This window comes from Sceloporus occidentalis, unplaced genomic scaffold (assembly GCF_023333645.1).
Source record: "Sceloporus occidentalis isolate IW3139 unplaced genomic scaffold, rSceOcc1.0.p SCAF_6, whole genome shotgun sequence".
NCBI lineage: Eukaryota > Metazoa > Chordata > Lepidosauria > Squamata > Phrynosomatidae > Sceloporus > Sceloporus occidentalis.
The window spans coordinates 110,598,433-110,623,844 of NW_028316986.1; the positions used below are offsets into that span (position 1 = coordinate 110,598,433).

General features: G+C 39.8%; 1 protein-coding gene across 2 annotated transcripts in view; it reads right to left on the reverse strand.

Annotated features, from left to right (window-relative positions):
- The window catches only part of GRIK2 (glutamate ionotropic receptor kainate type subunit 2), a 655,273-nt gene that overhangs the window by 415,373 nt on the left and 214,488 nt on the right, over positions 1–25,412 (reverse strand). For both annotated transcript variants that reach the window (XM_089530680.1, XM_089530679.1), the window contains exons 2-3: positions 13,105–13,281; positions 8,654–8,911 (exon numbers count right to left, since the gene is read on the reverse strand). In XM_089530680.1, the coding sequence (XP_089386806.1) occupies positions 8,654–8,911; positions 13,105–13,281 (435 nt within the window). The remainder of the gene's footprint in view (positions 1–8,653; positions 8,912–13,104; positions 13,282–25,412) is intronic.

Here is a 25,412-nt window from a genome sequence, read left to right on the forward strand (position 1 = left end):
AAGTCCAAAAGCTCTTAAAGGGTACAGTTTGGGGACCACTGGTTTAGAGTCTACAAGGCTGCAGTCAAATAAATGAGGCAGAAAAGGCTAAAATCAAATCCAGAAAAGATGTAAGGTAGAATGACATGGTGAGCAGATGGTTTGGGAGTGGTATCCACGGTTAATGGAGTTATGATTAAATACAGCAAAACAACAGCTTGACTTTACACCTGAAAGCACAGGTTACAGATGTGCCTAGGAAATGCCTTGTATTAGTTACACCTAGCAGGAATACTGCACTCCTTCTCAGATACAAAATTGGTGGGGGGGGGGGGTTGACAGTGTGCTATGTCTTTGACTAAATACTCTAATGTGATTCATATGGGGCTGCCACTGAAGATGACCCCAGGAGCTTGTCCTGAGCAGCCTCAGTGCCAAAACATTCACCGGGAAACTTAAAACAGTAGAACAAAAGGTAAGCCCTCACTTGCTGAAACTAACAACCTTGCCAGAAGCTGCATCAAACTCCATTAAAATAAAACAACCAATAAAACAAGTTAAAATTATTAGCTAAGAGGGATTTTAAAAAATAATACAAAAGAGTACAAAACTAAAATAACTCCAAGCACACAGTCAGCAGATAAAAAGATAAAAGGCAACAGAACATCCAATTATGCAAACATAAATCACAAAACAGAAAAGGTCCATAAACTCTTAACTTTCCAAAAGCCTTCTCAAAACAAGAATGTTCCACTAACAGCTAGAAAATCCTCAAGGATGTCACCAAGTAAACCACCCTTGATAGTATATATTCTGTACAAAGGGCTCCTGTACTATGCCTAGTCCCTTGCTGACTTTATATGCATTAAAGGTAGAATACTGAGGGCTGAAGTAGACAATACTTTAAAAATATGTTGATTAGACAAATTGGGAGCTCCACACTTGCAATTTATAGTACTTAAACATGAACTATTAAAACAGATCACATTTTGGCAATAAATATTATAGATGCATGGGGTGTCATCCAGATAATATCAGGTTCAAAAGATTTAGAATGCACCCACCTAATCCTCACATGAATGTCCTGATCTGAGTGTGATCCCTGCATTTACTTTGGAATAAGTAAAAAAGAAAAGTATTGGGCCTAAGCAGACAGGCCAAAATAAAGCTATTTCAGGTCACTTTGGCAGTATGCTGTTTAAATGACACATGTGTCTTAAGAGGCCAGAAGCTGCACCAAAGCTGTGCTCCAGCCTTTAGGGTTGGAGCACAGAGTGTGGCTTTGGCGTGGCTTCTGGTCTCTTAGGATACATGCAGCATGTAAACAGCATACCTCCAAAGTGACCCAAAGCAGCTTTATTTTGGCTTGTCTGTTCAGGCCCTATTATCTCATTCCCTTAGTTAAGGAATGGATTAGAAGGCATTGCATTAAGGCAAGAGTGAGCATCTGTGGTCTCCCATATGTTTTTGGATTTTAACTCCTAGAATCCTTCAATTTTTTTTTCTATACTGGGCAGGATTGATTGAAATTGTAAGCCACAGCTGCACATCCCTGCAAGGGTTGGGAGGTGGATTAGATGACAGGGAGGCGGAGAATCTAGATAGATGGACCCATTTCTAACCACAAAGATGGTTGTGGTTTCTAAGAGGTAAAGGCAAAGCACTTTCCAATGGCCAGAAAGGTGGTCAGAATCATTGTGGAGGAAAAGGCTAGCCTAGCTTCAAATCTGGGTAACACAAAGATTATTGGTCAGTCTGGAATTCAATGTTATATCAACATAGAAAGCAAGTGCCCTACGAACAGGGAGAGAATGCAGGGCTCGCTCAAAAGTGGAAGATGGATTCTTCATAAAAGATGGTAACACAATAGATGGATGGTTCAAATGGAATGAGGAAACAACCTTTGGCAAAAAAGATATAATAGGTCGGAGCACCACTTTGTCCCAGTGAAATCACAGGTAAGGTTGGTTGACAATGCTGAAGGTTAGCTCACTCTCCTAGCTGAAGTAATGGCAACTAAAAAGGTAATTTTCCAGGTAAGTAATTTCAGATCACATACTGCTCATTTGGTCTCCTGGTCAACTGAGAAAGGAGTAGTTCCAAATTTAAGGCTGGAGATGGCCCCAAAACAGAAGGCTGAAGATACTTATATCCCTTGAGGAATCTCTTGATTAAAGTATGTTAAAAGAATGACAACAGACCCTGCAGCTGATAATACAAAGAAATAGGTGTGATTAAGATTTCAGAGATGATGGTGAAATACTTGAATCTGACAAAATCACAAGGAAATCATGGCCCTGATGGACATCAGCTGTGGACGATGAAAGTAGTTTCAGTGACAAAAAGGTCACAAACCTGTACCATTTATAGTGACATGATTTCTGAGTCAAGGGCTTAAGGGCAGCCAGAAGAGACCACATAACACCGATCTTAAGATCACTTCACTGGCTGCCCATTAGTTTCCGGGCCAAATACAAGGTGTTGGTTATCACCTATAAAGCTCTAAATGGCTTGGGTCCAACCTATCTTTGGGACCTCCTCCTCCCATATAATCCGCCCCATGCACTCAGGTCTTCTGGGAGGAATCTGTTACAGCCTTTAAAAATGAGATTGTCTACGACCACGCAGAGGACCTTTTCGGCAATCGCTCCCAGATTATGGAATGGCCTGCCAGATGAGATCCGTCATATTACTACTGTTAACACATTTAAGAAAGCTGTTAAGACAGATCTCTTATGGCAGACCTTTCCTGAGTTAATCACCAGCCATTAAAATAAGGATTCCAGCTTGGATCCAACCTCCGTACAGCCACTGTTCTTTGTCATTATAATAATTTTTTAAGTATGTTTTAACTCTAATATTGTTTAATTGTGTTTTAAGGGGGGTGGGAATGGATAGTTTTGGGAATGTATAATTTTAACATTGTAAGCTGCCCCAATAGTGTTTTGTAGAGGGGCAGGATATAAATTATTATTATTATTATTATTATTATTATTATTATTATTATTATTACCATCCTCTCGCATGGTGCCTTAAGGAAGATGATCACAAAGAGGAGGAAGCAGAATACCAGTCCAGAGTAATATGAAGAACAGACAGGATTCTCAAAGGGGTGTCCTGTAGTGAGACTCCTGAGACTTGAGCAGGAGCTGGGGCCAGAGATGACCAATGTGTGGTTTGCACCTGTTTCCAAGGAAAGTCAACAGTTTCACCCTCTGAAGTGGATATGACTCAAACCTCAACAGCCTGTAGAGACAGCAGGAGAAAGAGGCTTTTTGGCCATTAATGTCAGGTAGTGCATGGGTTTGGGCTCTGCCAGGGCTGAAACCACCTGTTGAATCTTGAAGTAATTGTCTTTGTCACAGGAATGTCTTGAATGTTTCTTCTTTTTCTTCTTATCACCCAAATCATGGGGAGAGGAGGGCTCTAATGCAGTGATTCCCAAAGTTTGGTCCTCAAGGTGTTTGGACTTCAATTTCCAGAAGCCCCAGCCAGTCAGGAATTCTTGGAGATGAAGTCCAAAAAATTTGGAGGGCCATCTTTGGGAATCACTGTATTAATAGTACAGACCATCCCAGAGTCAGTGGAGGCAATGAGAGAGGAGGCATCATCTTTCTTTACTTCCTTATCAGTACCGACACTCAAAACCAAGGCCTTTCATTTGTCCAGTATCAGAGTGGCATTTGTAATTGACAAGATGTCATAGCCTCCAAAGCAGCTTTGGGTGGAGCTGAAACAGTCACTGGATGTTTTAAAGCTTGTTCCTAATATAAAGCCTTGAGACAAGACTCCCAGTTTTTACACACTCGAGGCACAGGTATTGTACCTCTCACCCAGGCAAAGAAGGCAACAGGAATAATCATCACAGCCAGGAAGCTTATCCCAACAATCACCACACTTCTTGAAAGAAGAGAAAGACACCGTCTCAGAGTCATAGTCAAGGATACTTCTATCATATTAGTCTGCCTGTTTGATTTGCTCATCTTCACATCTGTTGTTGACAATTTGGGATTGAAATTAAAGCTCACAATCTCATCCTTTTACACACAAGTAAAAGTGTGTGTGTGTGTGTGTGTGTGTGCACGCACGCATGTGTGTGTGTGCACCCACAAAGATCTGTCTGTAAAACACATTTGCACAAAAGTTTTCTTTATGGCAAAGCTGGACAGATTTCAGTTTGCAGAATCCATGTCATGTTATTGTTGTTATTTACTAGAACCCTGTAATGTACTACACTGGAGCCTAGTAAAAAAGACATCCATTCAGAATTAAAGAATTCTGGTCTGAATAGAACTGCTTATCCCAGTATTCAATACTCATATAAATTCTGTTGGTTCCACAGGCCTTTACCATTTAGTATTAGTCCCAGATTTATGTTGCTGAGCCCAGGAATTTGTTCTCAGGAACAGAACTGGATAGACTCACAGTTCCTCTACACAAGAAAAACCCTAAGGTTTCTTCACTTCAGCTGTATAATGCAGTGGCAGCTAGTATTGTTTGTCCATCTATTGATAAGCAAAGCACCCCACATCTTCCATGCCTGGAGTGCCAATATTCTCAAAATATGTATTCAGGGATTATGCAGAACATCATACAGTTCCTCTTGAAATTAAGTTCTTGTTTTCTGAGGGGTTGATAAACAATGCATTTTCAACATGCTCATTAAAAATGAAAGAGATAGTTATGAAATACAAGAGATAAAATCCCTTTGCTATAACTATAGCTTTTCATTCCCATAACAGGTTCTTTCTCTGTGTTTGAAATAAGTTGCCCATAAATCAGATTTTGTATTATTATTATTATTATTATTATTATTATTATTATTTAATTATATTACACTCATACAGTACACACCACTTTATAACTATCCAAGTCAATGTCATGCTTATTTATAACCATTATAACCATAACCATGTTTATTACAAGTTATTTCCTATAAACATTTATAATACAATTTTTAATATAATATATGTTGTATATAAATTGTGTTAACAGATTTTAAACATTTATGCTTTATTTTTCAAAATAATCTCTCTTCCCAGGTTTCATTTCCTTTCTTTTCGAAGATGTGAAGACCAGGCCTTGATTAAAGGAATGGTGGCGCAGTGGTTAAATGCCTTTACTGCTGCCACTCACTCACAAACCACAAAGCTGTGAGTTCAATCCCAGCCAGAGGCTCAGGATTGACTCAGCCTGGCATCCTTCCATAGGTTGCTAAAATGAGTATCTAGCTTGATAGGGACTATTAGCTTACACTTTGTAAACCACTTAGGGAGTGCTTAAGTGCACTGATAAGTGGTATAGAAATGTATTTGCTCGCTTGCTATGTACTAAAGAAAAAGTAGCTGTCAAATATCCATCTGCTCAGATCTCTGACTTCTCTGAACTTAAGCAACATATGCACCTATGTTCAATAAGATATAGAAGAACTATAAGCTCTTGGGCATCTTGAAACATATTGTGAGATGGATCAGTGCTCAACATTCATACTCCTTTCCATAACATTTCTTTGTCCAATCAATACATTTCATGTAGATTTGAGCATGTCACAAACAGAAAAGAGAACAGATTGTTAAGTCAGCTGCATGAAGTTTTCTACAGATACCATAAAGCTGGACTCATATTGCAGATAGACTCCTACATACTTACTGTATGAAGCAGTGGCAGGGACACACAGGATGTCATAGTTGTTTTAAGGAAGCTCTCTGTTAGCAGAGATCTAATACCAAAACTATTCGTTAAGCAGCTATTATCTGGGAAACAGGATGTATTGTGCAGTGGGTTTACCATGTACTGGCTGTTAACCTCCCTGGGGCTCAGTCAGGTAGATAAAAAAATTCAAACTAATTCTGAATTAAGGACTAAAAGAAAATTAATATTTTAAATTTGTTTTCCTGTTGAGATTTCTTTGTGCTCAATATTCTCTCAGGTAAAATAACAACAGCTAAATTATTTCGCAAACTTTTTTACAGTTATCATCTGTGGAAAAAATGCATGCCTTTTTTTCTGCACATAAAACACATTTTATGCAGGAAATGTTCTTGATATGTAGAGAACTATGTAATTTGTGTGAGAAATATGTTTTCAGCACAGATGAAACCATATGTATTTCAGCCCTGAAATAGTTGGCAGAGCATGAATAGAGCTACAAAATGGGGACAAAGATATTTGAGTTTTCTATACACACAGAGAGAAACACACACACTTACACATTTATGCAGTGGGGAAAAGAGTGAGTATATCTGAGTTTTCTATACACACAGAGAAACACACACACACATACACATTTGTGCAAGGGGAAGAAGAGTAAGGCGGGTTACAGACCGCCTGTTTGGGGCGAGCTGCACCCGCCCCTTTCCCCAGTGTATCGGGGCCCCAGTGGCAAGACCGGCAGCCGCTGAGGCCCTGATCTGCCGCTTTCCAGGCTGCGGGGAAGCGGCAAAAGGCCGCTTCCCCGCAGCCTGAAAAGGGGTGTCCCTGGGGCTTCAAGCCCCAAGGACACCCCCGCAGCGGCAGGGAGGAGGAGAAAGGGGCCGCTTGGCCCCTTTCTCCTTTGGTCCGCTGGGCGCAGCCATGTGAAGGCTGCACCCAGCGGACCAAACCAGGAAGGAGCTCCGAAACAGAGCTCCTTCCTGCTCTGCGCTAAGGGCGCACTAAGCGCCTTGGCGCGGAGCGAGGACATCATGTTCGTGCCACCCCGTATAGAGGCGGTGCGGTCGTGACGTGCTCATGGCGGCGGCCGTGTGGAACGGCCGCCGCCATTTTGTGCGTGCAGAGCATGCACTAGGGTTAGGGGGATGCGGAAGCACCGCCCCTTTCTAACCCTAGTATGCGCTCCGCGTGTACTTTCCTGCCCATTTGTAACGGGCCCAAGTGAATTATTTGTTCCTGCTTGTGTAGGTGAGGAATACAATTATTTCTATCCCTCTTCTAAATATGAAAGAGGTAGCATTTCCCTGCATAACAATTTCCTTATTACTCAGGATTATAAAAATTCTTTTTGGGATGACTTTGCCCTGTGGACAGCCTTTCAAGTATTTATATTGCATGCTCCAAGGACAGGCATTCTCCAAGAATAGTGTTCCAGAAGTACAAGCTGTGCAGAAGGAAGAAGACTGAATAGATGGAAATGGCTACTTGGCTGGGGCACAGTTTTCCTAATTAGCAAATCATATGCTATTTCTAATATAGGATACTATTATGATCTAAAGTATTTCTGTCTGGTCATATTTTACCTGGCCATATAGCTATTGATGTGCAAATATAATGTTGCTTTAAAGGTTAAACTGAGTACAATTATACACTGAGTACAATTATACATTTAAACTCAACATTGTTTTTAGTATTTAGGGAAGTGTCATTTTTCCATTGCACATGGACCCTTAAAATAAGAAAACTGCCCCATGAAGAACAATTGAATAAGGTAGGATGGAAGAAAAATAATGCAATACAGTCAGCCCTCCTTATCCACTGATTTTGTATCTATGGATTCAAGCATCCACAGCTTGAAAATATTCAAAAAAGTATAAATTCCAAAGAGTAAACCTTTATTTTCCATTTTATATAAGGGACACCATTTTGCTATGCCATTGTATTTAATGGGACTTGAGCATACTCTGAGTTTGTTATCCACAGGGGGTCCTGGAACCAAACCCCAGTGGATACCAAGGGCCCACTGTATTCTGAGGCAGTCCACTGACATCTCTGGTGCTTCAGATGTAAGTCTTTCCCAGCCATATCTGGAAGTTTCAAGGATTAGAACTGGGAACTTTTCCATACAATGTACGTATTCTATCACTGAAGTAGAACTCTTCTCCATTTCTTTATATGTTGTGCTATATAGATGTGGTGAAGCAAACACATCTAAATTCATTTTGGTAAAGGGTATGATTCAAATGAAATATTCACATCATCAGATATGCTTCTTCCTCTTTTTAAGATTTATGGCATGCAAATTTCTGTATGCATATTTCCATTTCTCTTTTTAGCCAGCTCCAGTACTCACTTGATTGTCAGGGACAGCTCTGCATTTACATTTGCATTCAGCACACAGAACTGTTGCTGACACCTAATGAAGTGAATAGGAAGCTGCTGTGATAACAGCAGAGCTACTTCTATGCACTTCCATGCATGTCAAAATGCACATGTCTTAAATCCTTCCCCAGATGTCATGGATGAGGACTGGCTGGCTTGCAGCATTTATGAAAACATACTGTACGTTTAAAATCACACACACACACACACACACACACATATTGCAGTGTGTAAAATCCATGGTTCAGAGAGTGTTCTGTAAATAGACATATCAGGACACAAAACAGAGAACTCTCCCTGATTTGTTTTCTGTCTGAAACAGCAAAAGGGGATTGTTCTCATGAAATTTTCAGATGTTTCTTTGAATCAAGATGCCTAGATACTTGGATAAAATGTTAGCTTTTAATGCATTGATCTCAAGTCTCCCTCTCCTTTTTTATCATAAAAATATACACAAACACATTATGCATAATGAAAGAGTTGTATGCAGTATGAATATATTTTAATGATTTGCAACAAAATGTCACTACAGTATCCTCAGACTAGCCGACTCCCTGTGTTAAAAACTATTGCTTTAGAGGATTATATGTATTAAGAACACCCACCAATACTACTGTGTAAAGTGCTACTGCATGCTTACCTGTGCTGTCATCGTAAACAACTGTGACAGTTTTCCACTTGAAGAACTGCACAAGGTCAAGGATGGCACGGCTGAGTGAAGAAAAATCTGGGTAAAGGCTGACATAAAATGAGTCTTTGTTGTCTGAAACCTGGTGCTTCCAGCGTGTCTGTATATGTGGAACCCCCAACGCATTGCAGATAGATTGAACTGCATTAGCTGAAGAACTGTGCGAAGGCCCAAAGATGGCTGCCACTCCAAGAGAGAGCTGATCACAAGCTGAAAGAGGACAAAATGCAATTAGCCACCTGCAAAGAACAACAGCAAAAACAAAAACCATGCTAGTTTTGCAATCAGTTGCCAAGGCAGGCTCATTTTTGCCACTAGTCTTTCTTTCCAAGTAAAAAGCAACTGATTGTATCTTTTAGAAATATATGCTTAGGGGGTATATATCTCCTGTAGTATCCTTTCACTGATAGGAGCACTCCTGGAATAGAGGTGCAGGGGGAGACAAGCAGAGGAGAACAGTGCAGCACATGGACTGCATATGACCTCTGCATGCTACTTCAATGACCTCTGAAGCTCCCACCAGTTCTCCCTAAGCTCCCAAACCCATTTTAAAAAGAGCAATGCAATTATTTGCACCAAAATTACATGAAAGCCCCCTGCATGAAAACATGCAGAAATATGCCGCAGATTACTGTTGTTCTTATGTGCCTTCAAGTTGTTTTTAACTTATAGCAATGCTAAGGCAACCCTATCATGGCTTTTCTAGGGCTGAGAGTATGTGACTCACTCAAGTGTTTCCATGATCATGCAAGGAATTGAATCCTGAACTCCAGAGTCATAATCCAACACTCAGACCGCTACACCACACTGTACACTGTAGAACACTGAACTACACACAAATACCTGCTTTGTCCTCTACAGTCCCTATCAAAATGATGACAGGGCATGACTTTACTTCTTCTTGACATTTTAAGAGGAACTTCAGAAGAAAATGCAGGTATTTGGACTTGAGGTCCAATCTCGGGGGGAGGGGGGAATTGTCTCCCTGCCCTACAAGTTCCAACAGACCCCCAACATCTGCTTCAGAGGGATGGGTGAACTTTCATAGGGATGGAAGACGAAATTAACATTTCTATTGACTGAATCTTCTGCTAGGTCAAAAGATCATCCTATCAATTGAAGTTTGAAGGAAACCATTTGGACACCAGTGGGCTAGGCCAGGAATGGGGATTGCCTGGCCATCTGGATGCTTTTAGATTGGATCTTCCAGTCTTCTTTGACATAGATTATACTTGCTAAGGAGCCTACAATCCAAGAGAACTGCAGACCAACAAGACTGCTAGAGAGCTGCACAATTACCAGCCATGGCTTAGGAGGGAACTGTCAGTCTCATTCCAGTTATTACTTGGATAGCTAGGAAGGAGGCAAGATTCTATCAGAATCATGACAGGGGAAATATGGAATCAGAAGCATTTAAGGCACCTTGCTGACACACTTCATTGACTTTGGCATTTTAGAGACAATTGACCTTGAACATGATTGCTGCAGAGGTGCTCTACTATCAATTTCATAGGTTACTGGAGAGAACCAGGCTGAAAAAATTCCCACTTTGCCTTGACATTATTTTTCTAACACTTCTGCTTGTTATTAGCTAAGCAAACAGAATAGCCTTGGGCCATCAGATTCATATGCTGTTGTTTGCACTTTGTTACTAGTTGGCGCTGCCTCCATAAAGACTGTATCACTGCCTGGTTCTAAATTTGCACCAGCTTGTTTGCCTGGAGCATTATTTCCCTGCCATATAAAATCATGGCTCTTGACAAGCTACTGGTGTTGTAAGTCAGTATACCTCCTTACATTGTACATTTATTTCCCTGCATTTTGCTACTATCATATAGAATAAAAACTCAGTAAATATCAACACACAAAGATAACATGAGAGAAAAGAAGCTTGAATCTACCACAGCAGAAAAGGTGAGGGAGAAACTTAGGTGTGGTCTCTCTTGTTTTACCACAAATTATGAATGTGAGATTTAGGTCAGGTAGACCTCTCACAGGTGTGTGTGCGAGATGTCTAGAGCAATCCATCAAGACTGTGACTATTTTTCAAGCCACTGATATTTCAACAATAAAGCACCTTACTGCTATGCTATTTGCACATTTTTGTGTAGTCATCTTTTCCCTTTAAAGAAAACAAAAATCAATGGAACTAACTTTATACTGTTCCCCCTAAATACACAATATCCATAATCCAGACAAAATATCCATAGAGAGCTGCTCCATAAAATAATGATCAGCAGAGACAAGGACCTAAACAAGCTACACTCTGAGGTTTCTATTTTAATTTAACATCAAGCAGTGAGGCCAAACTTCTCTCAAAATAATCACAAATCTACTCTGTCAGTACATTTTTTTGTAAATAATATGTAGAGTTTACAAAGAACTAGTTATTCATAATTCTTTCTTCTCAACACTAAGGCATAACTACATTATTATACATCTTCTTGGTGGCTGCTCCCAGACTTTGAAACTCCTTTGCTAGGGAAGCAAAGAGGGCTCTCTCTTTGCTCTTCTTCCATTGACAAGTAAAAAAACCCCTCTGTTATGCTGTCAAGGTTTAGAAACTAACTGCAGGGAGCATTTAATGGTGTGCAGTGGTTTTATGGTTTGTATATAGTCTTTTAATGAATTTTAATAGTTTTATTTTTTATTGTTTAATTGTCATTTAAATAATGTTTATGTTTATAATTTTATTCAAGATTATGTATAGTTTTAAATCTGTATTATTTTTTAATATGTTGTAAGCTACCTTGAGTCCCATTATGGGGCAAAAGAAAGGATAAATATGAATATAATAACAACAACTATAAATACTGTAACTTAACAAGACAGACTCTCATTCTTTTGTGGTGCAAGTGTAATGTATTCTATCCTTTTATATTTTTGACATATCTGTACTACTAAATGGTGGAGGAGGAATATTATTTAAGGGGCTTTAGAGATGGTTTTGAAGGTGAAAATAACTCAAAAATTACTCCAAAAAAGGAAAGATGCTTAAAAGGAATGGTAAGAGTCTTCAAGTGACCTTGAGCAAGTCACACGCTTTCAGTATCAGGGGAAGGTGAGGGAAACATCTTCTAAACAAATCTTGCTAAGAAAGTCTGTGATAAGTTTGCCTTAGGCTTGGAAGCATACGTTGGAAGCAACCTGAAGGCCCACAACAACAATGAGACCTAATGGGATGCACTTTCTACACTTCCGGTGCAATAAGTAATTTTGAAATATTATTTTCAATGGACATTTTTTTAGCTACTTTGACAAGATTTTTCCCCCATGTATGCTGAAAGAACCGTATTCTCTCAATCCTACTATCACGTCTCAGTCCTATGGAGTCCTAGAATTTTTAATTTCTCGTGGCATCAGAACTCTCTGACCGAAACAAAAAGCATTGAGCCATGGTAGTTAAAGTAGTGTGAATGACATTGCTGATCACTTATCAAACATAGTGATAAGTAATATAAAAAAATCTCTATGAAAAATAAACATTTCCTGTAATGGGTAGATTTCTGACTGAATGCATCTCCTGCAAGAATCAGAACCAGTGAAACTAGCTTATAGGTAATTCAAGGTCTTTTGTGTGGTTGGGGGGGGGGGGGGGAATGTAGACGTATTGGAATGTAATCTTTGTATTGTCAAAAGGGGATGTGTGTGTGTGTGTGTGTGTGTGTGTGTGTGTGTGTGTGTTCAAGTAAAGTTTTTGATAATCACCAAGCAGTCACTCTGAAATCAAATATGGCATTTCTAAGAATATTTCATGATCCTAATTTTCTCATGCTTACCGTCAGACAAGAAATAGCTTTAAAAAAAAAAACCTAGAAAACATTATTATTATTATTATTATTATTATTATTTATTTGTTTGTTTATATCCCGCCTCTCTACAAAATGCAATCGAGGTGGATTACAAGATTGTTTTCTCTGAATCAAACCATACTATTTGGGACTGAGAAATGTCAAAGAAACTGACACACCAGATACAACCAAAGTGGAGTCAGAATGACTTAGAATCAGATTCATTAGTGGAAACATAGTTAATTTTTATTTGTTTTAGAAATCATAACACAGCAGACTTTCATTGCCACCTTGGTCAAATGTGGACAAACACATTTTGGTATTGATCTTTGTCTGTCTCTTTTCCCTATATCCTTCTACAGATGATCAATATCTTTCTCGCATTATGTGTTTTTGTTGTTTGTTTTTATGGTTCCTCTTGTATTGTGTTTGTAAGTTGCAACCTTAATAAACATTCTTAGATTTTCTTTTTTAAAAAAAGAACCATGATCCCCCCCTCCCCCCCCCCCCCCCCCCGCGGAGGTGAAAGGTAAAGGGCTTAACTAGGAAGTAACCAATGCCTGGGGCAGTCAGGCACTTGGCAGCTTGCCAACAAAACCTTTGTAAACTCACCTTTTTTGGACGCTTCAAAACTGTCATAGAGATTTATCTTCTGAGTATCATAGGTTAATGTGGTGTTTGGTAACAGAGTTCTGTTTCTGTTTATTGTGTTCACAGCAAATCGGAAAGCCAGTTCCTCTGCTCCCATTGCTCCTGTTGGGCCAGATTCCACACATTCGAAAATACCCCCTGGAGAAAGAAAGAATAACAGCAACTGAAAAGGAAGAGTTACTACTTTGTTGACACCTTGGATCGTCATGCAATTTTTATTATGAGAAATGTGCAGGTTGCCTCAACTGAAGCCTGGCTTTAAAACTGCCATACACAGTTCTTTAATTACAATATATGATCTATATATCTCTAGCCCCCCTCCCCATTTTTTTTAAAAAGTAGTTATCCTGATACAGGAAGTAGACTAAAATCTACAAAAGCTCTTGCTGCCAACTTCATTCTTTCAGTTATTTTCAAAGGTGCTACAAGATCTCTCTACATACTGATTCTACAGGCTAACATGGCTATATCTTTGAATTCTACCAATATGTCCTGATAAGTTATGTAAAAATAAGGGTCCAAGATATACAGATCATCTATTGTAAGAATGGTATATGGTAGTATTCCAGAACTGAATCCCAGCATATGTTTGAGACTACAACTCCCATTGTCATTGACCATTAATCATGCTGGCTGGAGCTGATAGGTGCTGCATAGCAGTATTCCAGACCCAGGTCGCAGCAGATATTTTGGGCTATATTGGCTATGCTAGCTAGAGTTTATGGGAGTTGTATAGGGTTGTCAGCTATGCATGCCCTCCCAGGAATGAGGAAAAAAGAAGACACAAATGTGCATATATAGATTTATATCAATAGATTCAGTTATAGAAATAGTTACTGCAGCTTAGACAGAAAAAGAATACATAGTGAGGAAGGTAATGGTCCCTAGAATCCTTCAGAGGGCCAAATTTAAACACTTGTGTGCGCGCGTGTGCACACACACACACACACACACACACTACTTTCACTAATCAAAGCAAGCCAGAAAAGGCTAACAGTTGGTAAAAGTAACGAGGTTATTCTGCAGCCAGATAGATTATTTATGATTGGGGAAGTGAGGGAGAGAAATGTAATTAAAATTTCTATTGTCTAATAAAAAGGGTGGCTAGTCCTTTCCAGTTGTCTCCCTTGATCCTTTGTTTGTGGCCCATGAGGCCAATGAAATCAGTGGGATCCCACCCATCAATTAGATGATTACCAAGCAAAAATACTATTCCCTGGCTTCCAAGATGGCAGAGAAATAGAAGTCTTGGAGGGCACATAGGTAAAGCAGGAGGCATAGAGGGAGGATCACAATAGCAGTAGATTTTTAGAGAAAAGAACTAGAAACTAGATAATCCTTATAGCTATGGTTGCCATGTTCCTCCTGTAGGCGGGACAATCATGTTTTTTGGGCCCTGGGGGCACCCCTGCCCGGTGTTCCAATGCTGGCCTTTTTGTGAGTTGAGAGAGTGTCCTTTGCTCAAGGAATATTTTGGGGGGATGTATGTTTAGATGGGGTTTGATTTGGCCTATTTCTGAAGCTGAGAGAGTGTAGTTTGCCCAATGAATTTTTTGGGGGGATATTTGTTTAGGGAGGGGTTGGCTTTGAGTTCTTCTGAGGCTGAATGAAAGAAAGAAGTTGGCAGCATGAACTTTCCTAAAGTCTCCTTCCCCAGATGCATTTAGTCTCAGAGGTGCAACAAGATCTCTTTCATATAAGGATTTATATTAATTTTTTTAAAATTATTAAATAACTTTTTGGCTTTTAGGTGCTTATGTCCTCCATTTTTCTTGAATGTCCTACCTTTTGGGGTAAATTTTATCCTACATTTGTCCTACATTTTGATCTAAATTTTGTCCTACATTTTTCTACATATTGTCCCAGTTTGGTGGTAGAAAATTATGGCAAACCTAGGTGCAAGACATCTGAAACCGAGGGCAAATCCACTTCTTGTTAAACCACCTTGGCATGTTAAATATGCATAGCCACATGAACCCATGTTCAGTGTGAAATCCAAAAAGTTTGGTTATGCAATAAGCCTCTGAAATATGCAAGAGGTCATGTTAAGTAAAGCCATGTTCAATGCCCAAATGTGCTTTGTGTGTGTTTTGGAATGGGGAGGGGGGGTTGGCCAGAAAGGGAAGTACATTTCTGCCATCTGTCTAGGAATAATGCCAAAATGTCCTCCATTTTGATCATGCCTAAGAAACATGCATTTATATTAACATTTTTTAAAAATCATCAATTTTTTTCGCATGTCCTCCATTTTAAAAAATGTGTCTTACATTTGAAAATGTTGTCCTATATTGGTGCTACATTTGTCCCGGTTTGGAGGTCCTGACTTATGGCAACCCTACTTATAGCAGAGGACTCTAGTCAATCAGAGTCAAGGCCAAAATATCCAGAGGGGCCTAGTTTAGGTACAGGATATAAATGTAAACCATGCTGCTCTCAGCAGATCGCCATAGGAAGGCTGTTCCAAAGCCTGCACTTCCTGCCCCTGGATGTGACACTATAGGTGTTAATTCATAGAAGAGCAGAAAGAGAAGGCAAAAAAGACAGACAACCTGGATAGGGCTTGAGCCAAAACTGAAGTAACCTGACAGACCAATAGATGAGGAAGAACAATCTACATGGAGCCAGAACCTTTCATGGATACCCATGTCTGTTATTGTTTTTACAAATGCATTTCATAGGGCCAAGAGGCAATTGAAAAGTTGCTCAGTGCAAAATTATGGCTTCTTATTGCATCCAGCTTCTTGCACAAAGGGGTGAGAATACGAATTTCACACCAGACACACTCACACACAAAATCTGGTGGTCATCTTTCCTTTCACTTAGGTTTCACAGGCCTTTTGTTGATTTCTTATTTTGTTTTCCAAATCTCACTTGTGTCAATTGCATTTCCCACTGAAATTCAAGACCTTGGAGCAAACTAATGTGCCAGACAAGCAAAGCAAACAGGCAATAATAGGCACTTCATAAATTCAGTATCACTCTCCTAATTAGTATATTATCAGATCCTCAAAAGGTTTAGATTTACAAACCATATCCATATTTTCTACTGTATGATAGCTAGAAGAAAAGAAGTGGATATTCTTCCCTCTCCTCCACCACCACTGCTGAGCCTATAAAAACTCAGCCCTTGAGAAATGGATGCTCAAATAATTGGAAAACAGAAGCTTTACATACTGAGAATGAAAGTTACAAATGGCTGCTTAAAATGGTACCAATTTAGATCTCACAAAGATTCAGCAATTAGAGTAAGATGCTGAATACATGTAGATACAGATACTGAGTTAGCTGGAAAGAATGCTCTGTGAATAATAATAAGTAAGAAGCAGTATCACAGGGACCACTTTCCAAAAGATGAGTAAATAGGCAAGCTGTGATAACAGGCAGCATTAGTATTAGTGGTACAGTCTATCTGGTCCAGTGTTTAGTCTGAACTTTATCTCCAAGGTACTGAACCTTATCCCCAAAGGAGGTTCAGCACATTGGATAGCATTTTTAAAACTGGCATGGGAACCAGTAGCTGCCACCAGGTGATATTAGTCTTCCTGCACTAGGATTGAAAAAAAAGTTACAATGGCTCACATCCTGTTCATAACATACACAGGCAGATGTTCATCTTATGCTTATGTAGATTTTTGCAGTCATTGTGGAGCTTAATATTCTCTTCCACCTTACCTAATAGCCAAAGCCCTCCACTCCACACTTGTCACTGTCCTGTGATAGCATCCATGCACATAGCCATTCCATTGTTGTTGGAGAATGGAGAGGATCAGAGAAGAATTAGTTATGTTCCCATAGCTTGATGCAGACTGAGGATGGCATCATCTGCTGAGACCTCCAAAGGACCCCAGTGGATTTCAAAGATGTGTTAGTTTGCATCTATGTCAACACAGCCAGATGGTTCCTTGATACCCTCCACTCTCCGACAACATTGGAATGGCCATGGGTGATGGGGGTGGTTATCACAACAGTGAGCCATGAGTTGGTAATAAGGGATCCTTAGCAGAGTCTGCCATGGGAAATGCTTATGCAATGGATCTTGTTCTAAGTTTGAACTGTAGAGTATTTTATGACTACAATGAGAATACTAATATACAGTATCGCAGAACATGAAAATGCCTCATGTCCAAAGGAATATTTGTATATTGAGAATTGAGTGGGCTTCACTCAAACATCAAGTGAAATAAAAATAAAATCAGATATAATAAAACAAAGCCAAAATTTAAAAATAAAACATGTGCTGCTTCTATTATGGAGTATTTTCTGACCCTACTTAGGAGAAATTTCAGTTTATCAAAAACAAGATCAACCTATTGACAGCTCCAACATATTACTTTTGTTTCACTGCATCATGAATTCCTGATAAACAGCATGGAAACAGTTATTATCCTGAATGTTGTCTGGGACACAGTAAGAAAGCCAATGACAGTTGCTATATTGAGATGTTCTTTTGACTTTGCCATTTTTTTTTCAAATAAATAAATATCAGTAGTGTACAACTGCATTTTAAAACCTTTTTTTAAAATATAGTTTGAGAGCACCAATGCCAGAACAAACTACAAATCCTAGGATTCCTTAGCGTTGAGTCATTGCAGTTAAAGCAGTGTCAAGCTGCATTATTTCTGCAGTGTAAATGTAGCCTAAGCCTGTATTTCTTCTACCCCAGTGAATAGAGGAAAAACATATATGGGTGGTGGCTGTGGTTTGGAGACATTGTTTACTACTTTGCGGGAGACAATGGTATAGAATAATATGCATTGTAGGCCTACCTTTGACTCCATTCTGCAAGAGAAAATGTACCTGAAGAACTAAAGGCCAGAACAGATGACCTGTAAAAGAGGCATTCAGGGCACCATCAGATTGCAGCATTTACATGTTGCACACTCAGATGATGCCCTGAAGCCACCCAGAAGCCAGGCAGCCATATGTTGGGCAGCTTCAAGATGCTCTGGTAGTGTAGCATTTATATGTCACATACTATCAGAGCAGCTTGCAGCTAGCTTCAAACCGCAGCAGGGTGGGAAAAGTGGGATTTTTGCTAGCCAAAAAAGGAGCAGATCTTTGCCAATCCGTTTTTTGGCCAGCTTCAAGGTGGATTGGGGCCACAGCATGTGTTTCCAGTGGCACCAATCTATCTTCAGAAAGGGTGGTTTCAAGCCTGCTTCCCCCCTAAATCTGTTTCCTTGCTAAATTTAGTGTATGAGAACAAACAGAAAAGAGATAGTGATGGCAAATAACTAAAATTGATGAAAGAATTCCAGTGAAGACAGGCAGACTAGTATGATGTCATTGAATGGACAGTGTTGTGTTCAAGAACCAGAATCATACAGTTGGTGGGGGGAGGAGGGGCTTATAGACGAGTGCTACTTAAAGTAGTGGTCCATTGCCCAATTCCCATCTATGAGACTCTAGATACCAATCACCTACAGGTGTGCATGGGGGAAGAAACATTATTTGAGTCAATGGGCGCATGTATGTTGCCAGTCACTGGCACATTAGGAGGTGTGTGTTTTTTTTTAAAAAAAAACTGCAACCCCACCCCATCCCCCCACCACCACACTAGCATTGCTGTAGACTATCTTGTCCATCCCTTGCTTAATATAAAGAATCCAAAATGGAGTCACGTTCTCAGAAGATGGCTGTTCCTAGATCATAATAAATAATATTATAAATATGATATAGTACTGTATTCATAATGATAACATCAGGATGAAACATTTAATGATTTCAACACTTGCTTGAAAAATGCTGTCTTAGCACCACATCAATTTTAGATTAATATTGTGAACCCCCAGCTTAGTAACAACCAAATGTACTTAAACTTGAAATTTTGACTCATTTAACATGCATAGTTTTAATAGCCAGTTATGTGCAAAGGACACAACAAAAGATGGAGCATGCATTACAGTGGCAAGGGGTTCACATAGCTGCCTGTATAGAATGCATGATTCAAATCACTCTAAATTAGGTGTGATTTATGGTGAGCCAAAGGAGCTGAAAAGTTTCTTATCTCTAGAAATTTAAAGCCATGTATTTTTTTAGTAATGCCTTCACTTTCATTTTGCTATCTCTAACTATGGAAAAACAGCTTGTACTTTTGTTTGACTTGCAGTATTATCATCAACTTTTCTGCCAAAAAGCCATCTTTTCAAATTCTTTAAGTAAACTCACGTGAGTCAGAAATAAGACTTCTTCCAAGTGTCCCTAGTCCCAAGGAAAATTGCTCTGAGGTCATGATCAACAAACAAAACTCTGAATAGTTATCAACAGTTATATTAAGACAGATGATCTAAATGTTAGCCAAGTTTGGCTTTCACTCTAGACTGTCTCTGGACAGTCTGAGTGTCCAGGAATTTTGTTCATTTTGCATAATCCCTGTGCAGTTGCTTGATTGCTTGTGGTACTTGTTATTTGGAAATAGAAGCCTCATATTTATATTGCTGCATTCACATAGCCTCCCACATTTCACAGATTAAAACCAGGACATATGTTGCCAAATGACATCACAGAGTGGTAAAGATGGCAAATGTTATTAAACAGGAACAATGAATGAACTAGGAAAGGCTGCAGCAGTTTGCTTTTTCTGGAACCTACCAGAAAAGACAAGATTCTGTCCTCCTCTCCCTCTCTGTTGAATTAATTGAATGTAACTACTTTTGTAATTTGAACTACATTTGCAAGAACTGAAGTAAGTGCAAGATAAAGTGGGGAAGTGGGAAGAAGAGAAGTAAATTGGGACGTTTTAAAAGCAGCTGCAAAAGTGGAACAACAGAGAATTAATCAGGACTGTCCCTGCCAAATAGGAACAGTCAGAAAGTATGCATCCATCATCTTTGACTGTGTGTCACAGCAAACATAATTATTGTTCAAATGCAGTTCAAGATTTAAGTAACAAAAGTCCACAAGTTGGAAATATCTGTAGGAGGTTGATATGAAACTAATGTTAATGTGTTTCAGTTAATGTAGTTGAAAATGATCTCATGATAATAATGCAGGATTTAATCAGATTCCTGCTCCCAACAAAAGTAAATCTATTGAATCAATAAGGGCGCAGTGCAGACCACCCCAAAGGGGCAGCCTGCCGGCAGCCTAATTCCCTCCAAAGGGAAATCACAGCAGCCAAGCCATGCGGCTTCCCTCTGGAGTAAAAAGAACCCAGAAAAAACGGGTTCTTTTTGTTTCCTCAGGTTGGACATCACGAGTGCGCCATTGACACAAGTGATGTGTGGCACTGTGCGGATGGCATGTGGTGCCGTGCGGATACTGCGCAGTGCTTACGTCACAATGGTGGCGCCTGTGTACACAGGATGCCGCCATAGTTACGGCACCACCCCGTACTAGAGTTAGGAACCATGCGGTTGCCACATGGTCCCCCAACCCTAGTATCGCCGGGAGTACGCCACATTTGGGCAGTCTGCTCAAAGGATCTGCTCAAGGGAACTAGCAATTGCAGTGAAACCGCAGTGTCCCGTGGAGGTGGGGGGGAGGAACACTATCCTATTCTTTTCCTTCTTGCTGGGAATGTAATCAAAAATCAGATTTGATAGCACTGTTGGGGACATGTTCTAAATAGAAATGTTCTAACATTATGTTTTAAAGAAAAGGAGGGCAACCAAACTGGTGAAATGTCTGGAAGCCATGCCCTAGGAGGAGTGACTTAAGGAGCTGGGTGTGTTTAGCCAGGAAAAGAGAACGTTAAGAGGTGACATGATTGCCATGTTTAAATATTTGAAGGGATGTCATATTGAAGAAAGTGCAAGCTTGTTTTCTGCAGCTCCAAAGGCTTAGGAGATTATTGCATTGTATTTAAAGCAACTTATCCCTAACAGGATACAGTCTCATTTAATTTTAAAAATGGGTGTTACCATATGCAGATGCAGGCAGGCAAGTGCAGCCCATATGAAGCCTGGATCCCAGCCATGCTTATCCTGCAGCTTTTCAAAAGCAGGAGCTTTTCAAAATTGGAAACTGAAGATGGATTCCATTTTGAATTCAGCATGGTTTCTTTAAAATAAAATGCTGTAGAACATTGGAGATTACAGTGGGACCTCGTTATTCGCAGGGGATCCGTTCCAGATACCCCCTGCAGATAGCAAAATGTGCAGATGCTCATGTTTCTACACAGTTTGCAGCTGCCACCTCCACCACCTTCCTCCTCTTCCTCTTCCTAGCAGTCCTTCTCCTCTTCCTCCTTGTAATTGCTGCTGCTTTTCAAGAAGGGCAGCTTCTGCTGATGGCAGCACAGCCCCTCATAAACCCATGGGTAGCCGCCACAATCTGGCAGAAGCTTCTCTTTTTGGGTGGTGGCAGCAATTGCAAGGAGGAGGAGGAAGCGGAAGAGGACCACAACAAGAAAGATTGCAAGGAGGAGGAGGAAAGCGGTGGCAGCAGTAGCTGCAAGAGATGCAAACTGGGGTCTTACCATCCTACAGAAGCTGGGATCTACGGATGGCAAGTCCGTGGATAAGGAGGGCCCACTGTACTACGGGTTCATGCTAAATCTAAATATTCACTGGCAAGGAAAGTTTTTTTTAAAAAAAATGTTGGAGTCAAAGTGGCGGTGCCCTGTCTACATGGGCACGGCCATTTTGATGTGACGGACGTCCTAGGGTTAGGGAGTATGCAAATGGTGTGTGCTCCCTAACCCTAGAATCGCTGCTGCCACGCCCCATTTTGGCGGTGTAGATCCCACCTAAGTACACTAAAAGCACCATATCCTGTCTATCTTAAGCCCAAAACATGCAAGCCAAATAAATTGACTTCTGGCCACTGGGAGGGCATGGCATTCAAACGATGCATGCCCCTAAAGCAGCCAGAAGCTCCTCCAATGCAGGACCCAGCCCTTTGGACCAGATCAAAAAGGAGTAGAAATAAACCGGCTCCTGACAGCATGTGGGTTGGGACCATGGTTGCAGCCCGCTTTGGAAGTGGGCTGTGCGATCACTGCAGTCCCAGCACAATCATGGCTGGAGCACTCATTGCCACCCATCTGCTTTGCCCCCCAGAAGCTAAACAGGATCAGGCCTGTTTAGTACATGCAGGAGAGACTACTAGGGAATATTAGGAGTTGTAGGCTATGTGCAGAGGAAAGTGATGGCAAACTCCTCTGAATAAATATTGCCAAGAAAAGCATACCATAAGGTCATCATGAGTTGAGAATTGATTTGAAGGCACATAACTACAACAAATAGACTAGGTAGCCTCCAAGAAGAAACCGACATATGTCATAAAGGATTCCTTGCAAAGCTAAAAGTTAGTTTAGTGAGGATACACACAATAACCAGGGAAGTCTGGTAGGTCTGCTGCATTTGCACTCTATAGAGTGAATTGACTCTATCAAATTTCCATCATTAAGGTCATTCTTAGGGAGGAGAAATATTGGAAAATATTTTTCAAAATGACCAAAAACTCGTTTCTTGACTATATGGAACCTTTATCTGGAAAATCTGGGAATAAGGGAGATCTTTGCAATTCAGGATTTATCCTGCATAAACTCTGTATTCATTTTAAATATACAGTTCCACCCCTTTGCTATACGATGGTGTTTTTTAATTGTCCCTAATATGTGCATTATGTGTACATTTTTTGCTAACATATGCAGTTTGTTTACACACTTTTTTCCAATGAAGGAGATAACTGCAGTGTTTGTAAAAGTACAAATTGTAAAGCCCAACTCTGTTATGATTCATGTGCAAAAATCTACCCCACCCCTACTTTCAAAAGGAGTTGTTCCTCTGAAGAGTAAATGTAACTTCCTTCTATCTTCTCAACAGATCAACACAGAAACCTATCAGCAATTCTAACACTATTTTTCTGTCCTTCCAGTTTAAAAAAAAAAGCTTAAAGCTGCTGCAAAACAATTGTGATGATAAGGGAGGAATGGAAAACATCATGCGGCAGATACAGGCCACTCTGTGCTGTGTACAACCAGCACTTGTTTATACTGGCAGCAGGAAGCTAGGTCCAATAGGGAATGGTATACAATGGTGCATGACATCTGTCAGTGGTAGTTCAGTCACTCAAACACTGTACAACTCTATGTCACTTTAAAACCACTTGTCACATTCAGCTAAGGAATCAAATAGTGAAAGGTTTTACGGACTATAGTATTTTACACTGTGATTGTGTGTCTGAATACCTTCAATAAGAAGCTTCCCTGCATGTGAGGAGTGAAATCGGAAAGCAACCAAAGGCTCTTTTCCCCTAAAGCATTCATTTTCTACATGCAAGAAGTGGGTATTGTAGTAGAGAAATTCCATTTGCAATCCTTTACCTATGAAGAGAACTGGTATAGGTCAGGAAAAGCATTAATATCAGATTCAGTATAAGTTGTACCTTAATTGTTAAAATAGTAAGTCACAAGCATTAACAGAACTAATACTAGATTTACCAGCACCCAATCAACTAATCAAATTTAACTGCTCACTTATTGTTTTAAAAATGGGTATATAGAGCCATAATGCCCCATAACAGCCTATGCAGCCAGATACTACCTTCCAGTGGGCTGTCATGAGTCACACTGGTTCATCAAAACTTGACAGTTGCTCTCCTAACTGTTGTTGTACCTATTCAGAATAGCTTTATTAATAATCCAAGTAAGGCATGCAACGCATGCTGTCTGATAAGTAGAGAGCAGAGTAATAAATCTTGTCATTCAAAAATAGACAAGCTACTAAACCTTGGTCTATCTCTGTCTAACAGCTTGTGGGAGGCAGATGTGGGAGTTGACTGATTTCCAATGTTTGGGCTTGAAGTTCAAAACTACCAAACTGTCTGGCACCGGTTCATGGAAGTGAATCCTTTATCCAGAACTGGCGCAGCTCAAAGTATTGAAAATATTTGCTTTGTTTACCCTTTGATTCCACATCCACCCTATTCAGTGTGCTTAATGTAACATACCATGTTAATGCAGTTCTGCTTGAAATCAAAATCAGTGAAGGACTAAAATCAGTCAAGGGCCATTAGATGTGCTACTTATACATTGTCTCCATGTAATCGTGAGCACCACACCTTACAATAGGGAGGAGGAAACAGATGTGTATAGAATATGGTTTGAAGTTTGTTACCATGGTAGAAACTGTTTGGCAAAAGCTATCCAAACGCTTAATGGAATGTACTTGTGTCTTAACATTTATATGATTCTTTATAAAATATTTAATTGCACATTCACACACACACACACACACACACACACACACATTTACAGATAGTCCTTGTGTTCACCTTAGGTTGCTTAACAACCATTAAAATCACTCCTAACCTATAACCACATTCCAAAAGAGGAGAAACATGACATATGCCATATTTATGATAAACAAGTTATCCCTGAAGCAAGCAGAGCACCACTTTTAGAAAATGGAAGTTTTATGCTTACATTTGTGGAAATAAATTACATCAAAGTAACTGAACATCCCCATCAACTATATGGTATTCACTGGATATATTCACCTAGGAAATCCTGAAAAACTATTCTAAAATGAATCAGTGCTACACAAAACTTCCCACTATGCAATAGAAATCTAATAGTAAACATGAAGTAAGCATTAAATGGAATTAGTTTTGCAAAAAGAACACAATCCTCTTTCCCTCCCCCCCCCCCCATTCAAGCCCCATAGGGTAAGGGTGCACACGCCTGGAACGTTGCCATTTCAAATAGCATAGGTCGGCCTTCCATGTATGTTCAAGGGTGCGGATCTGAGATTATTAGGAAAGGCGACTTATTAGGGTATATTTTCAAAAGTTTATTCCACAAATTATCACAAGTCATGCAACTCAGTCTCTTGCATTATGAATATTCCTTTAGCCAAGGAAGCACAAAGTGTTGGCTTGGCAATGCCACATCTAAAACAGAGTTGCTGTATAAGGTAAATTCAATTTTAAAAACCCAGATGATTTAATAAGCCTATCTATGTAATGCAAACCAAAAAAAAAAAAAGCAGGAGAGTTGCATGGGTTTGCAGGAAATGAGGAAATGTTATATTTTTAAGATACTGACAGAGAACATGAAAGCTGAAAGCTGCTCCTTGAAGAATTTACCCAAATGAATTCCCAGTATGCTGCAAATTTTTGAATACATTTACAGAAGTATGCATGGTATGTTTCTCATGGTGGCAACCTACTAAAATGGCTAAAGGTTGATGTGGAACAAAAGACCATATCAGTCAGGTTTCAATATAATGATAAAGCAGCAGGTTTAGAATTTAATAAATGACACTAATTAAGTACATAGTACAACATTGTTAGGAAGGGAATATCCATTCACTCATAATGTC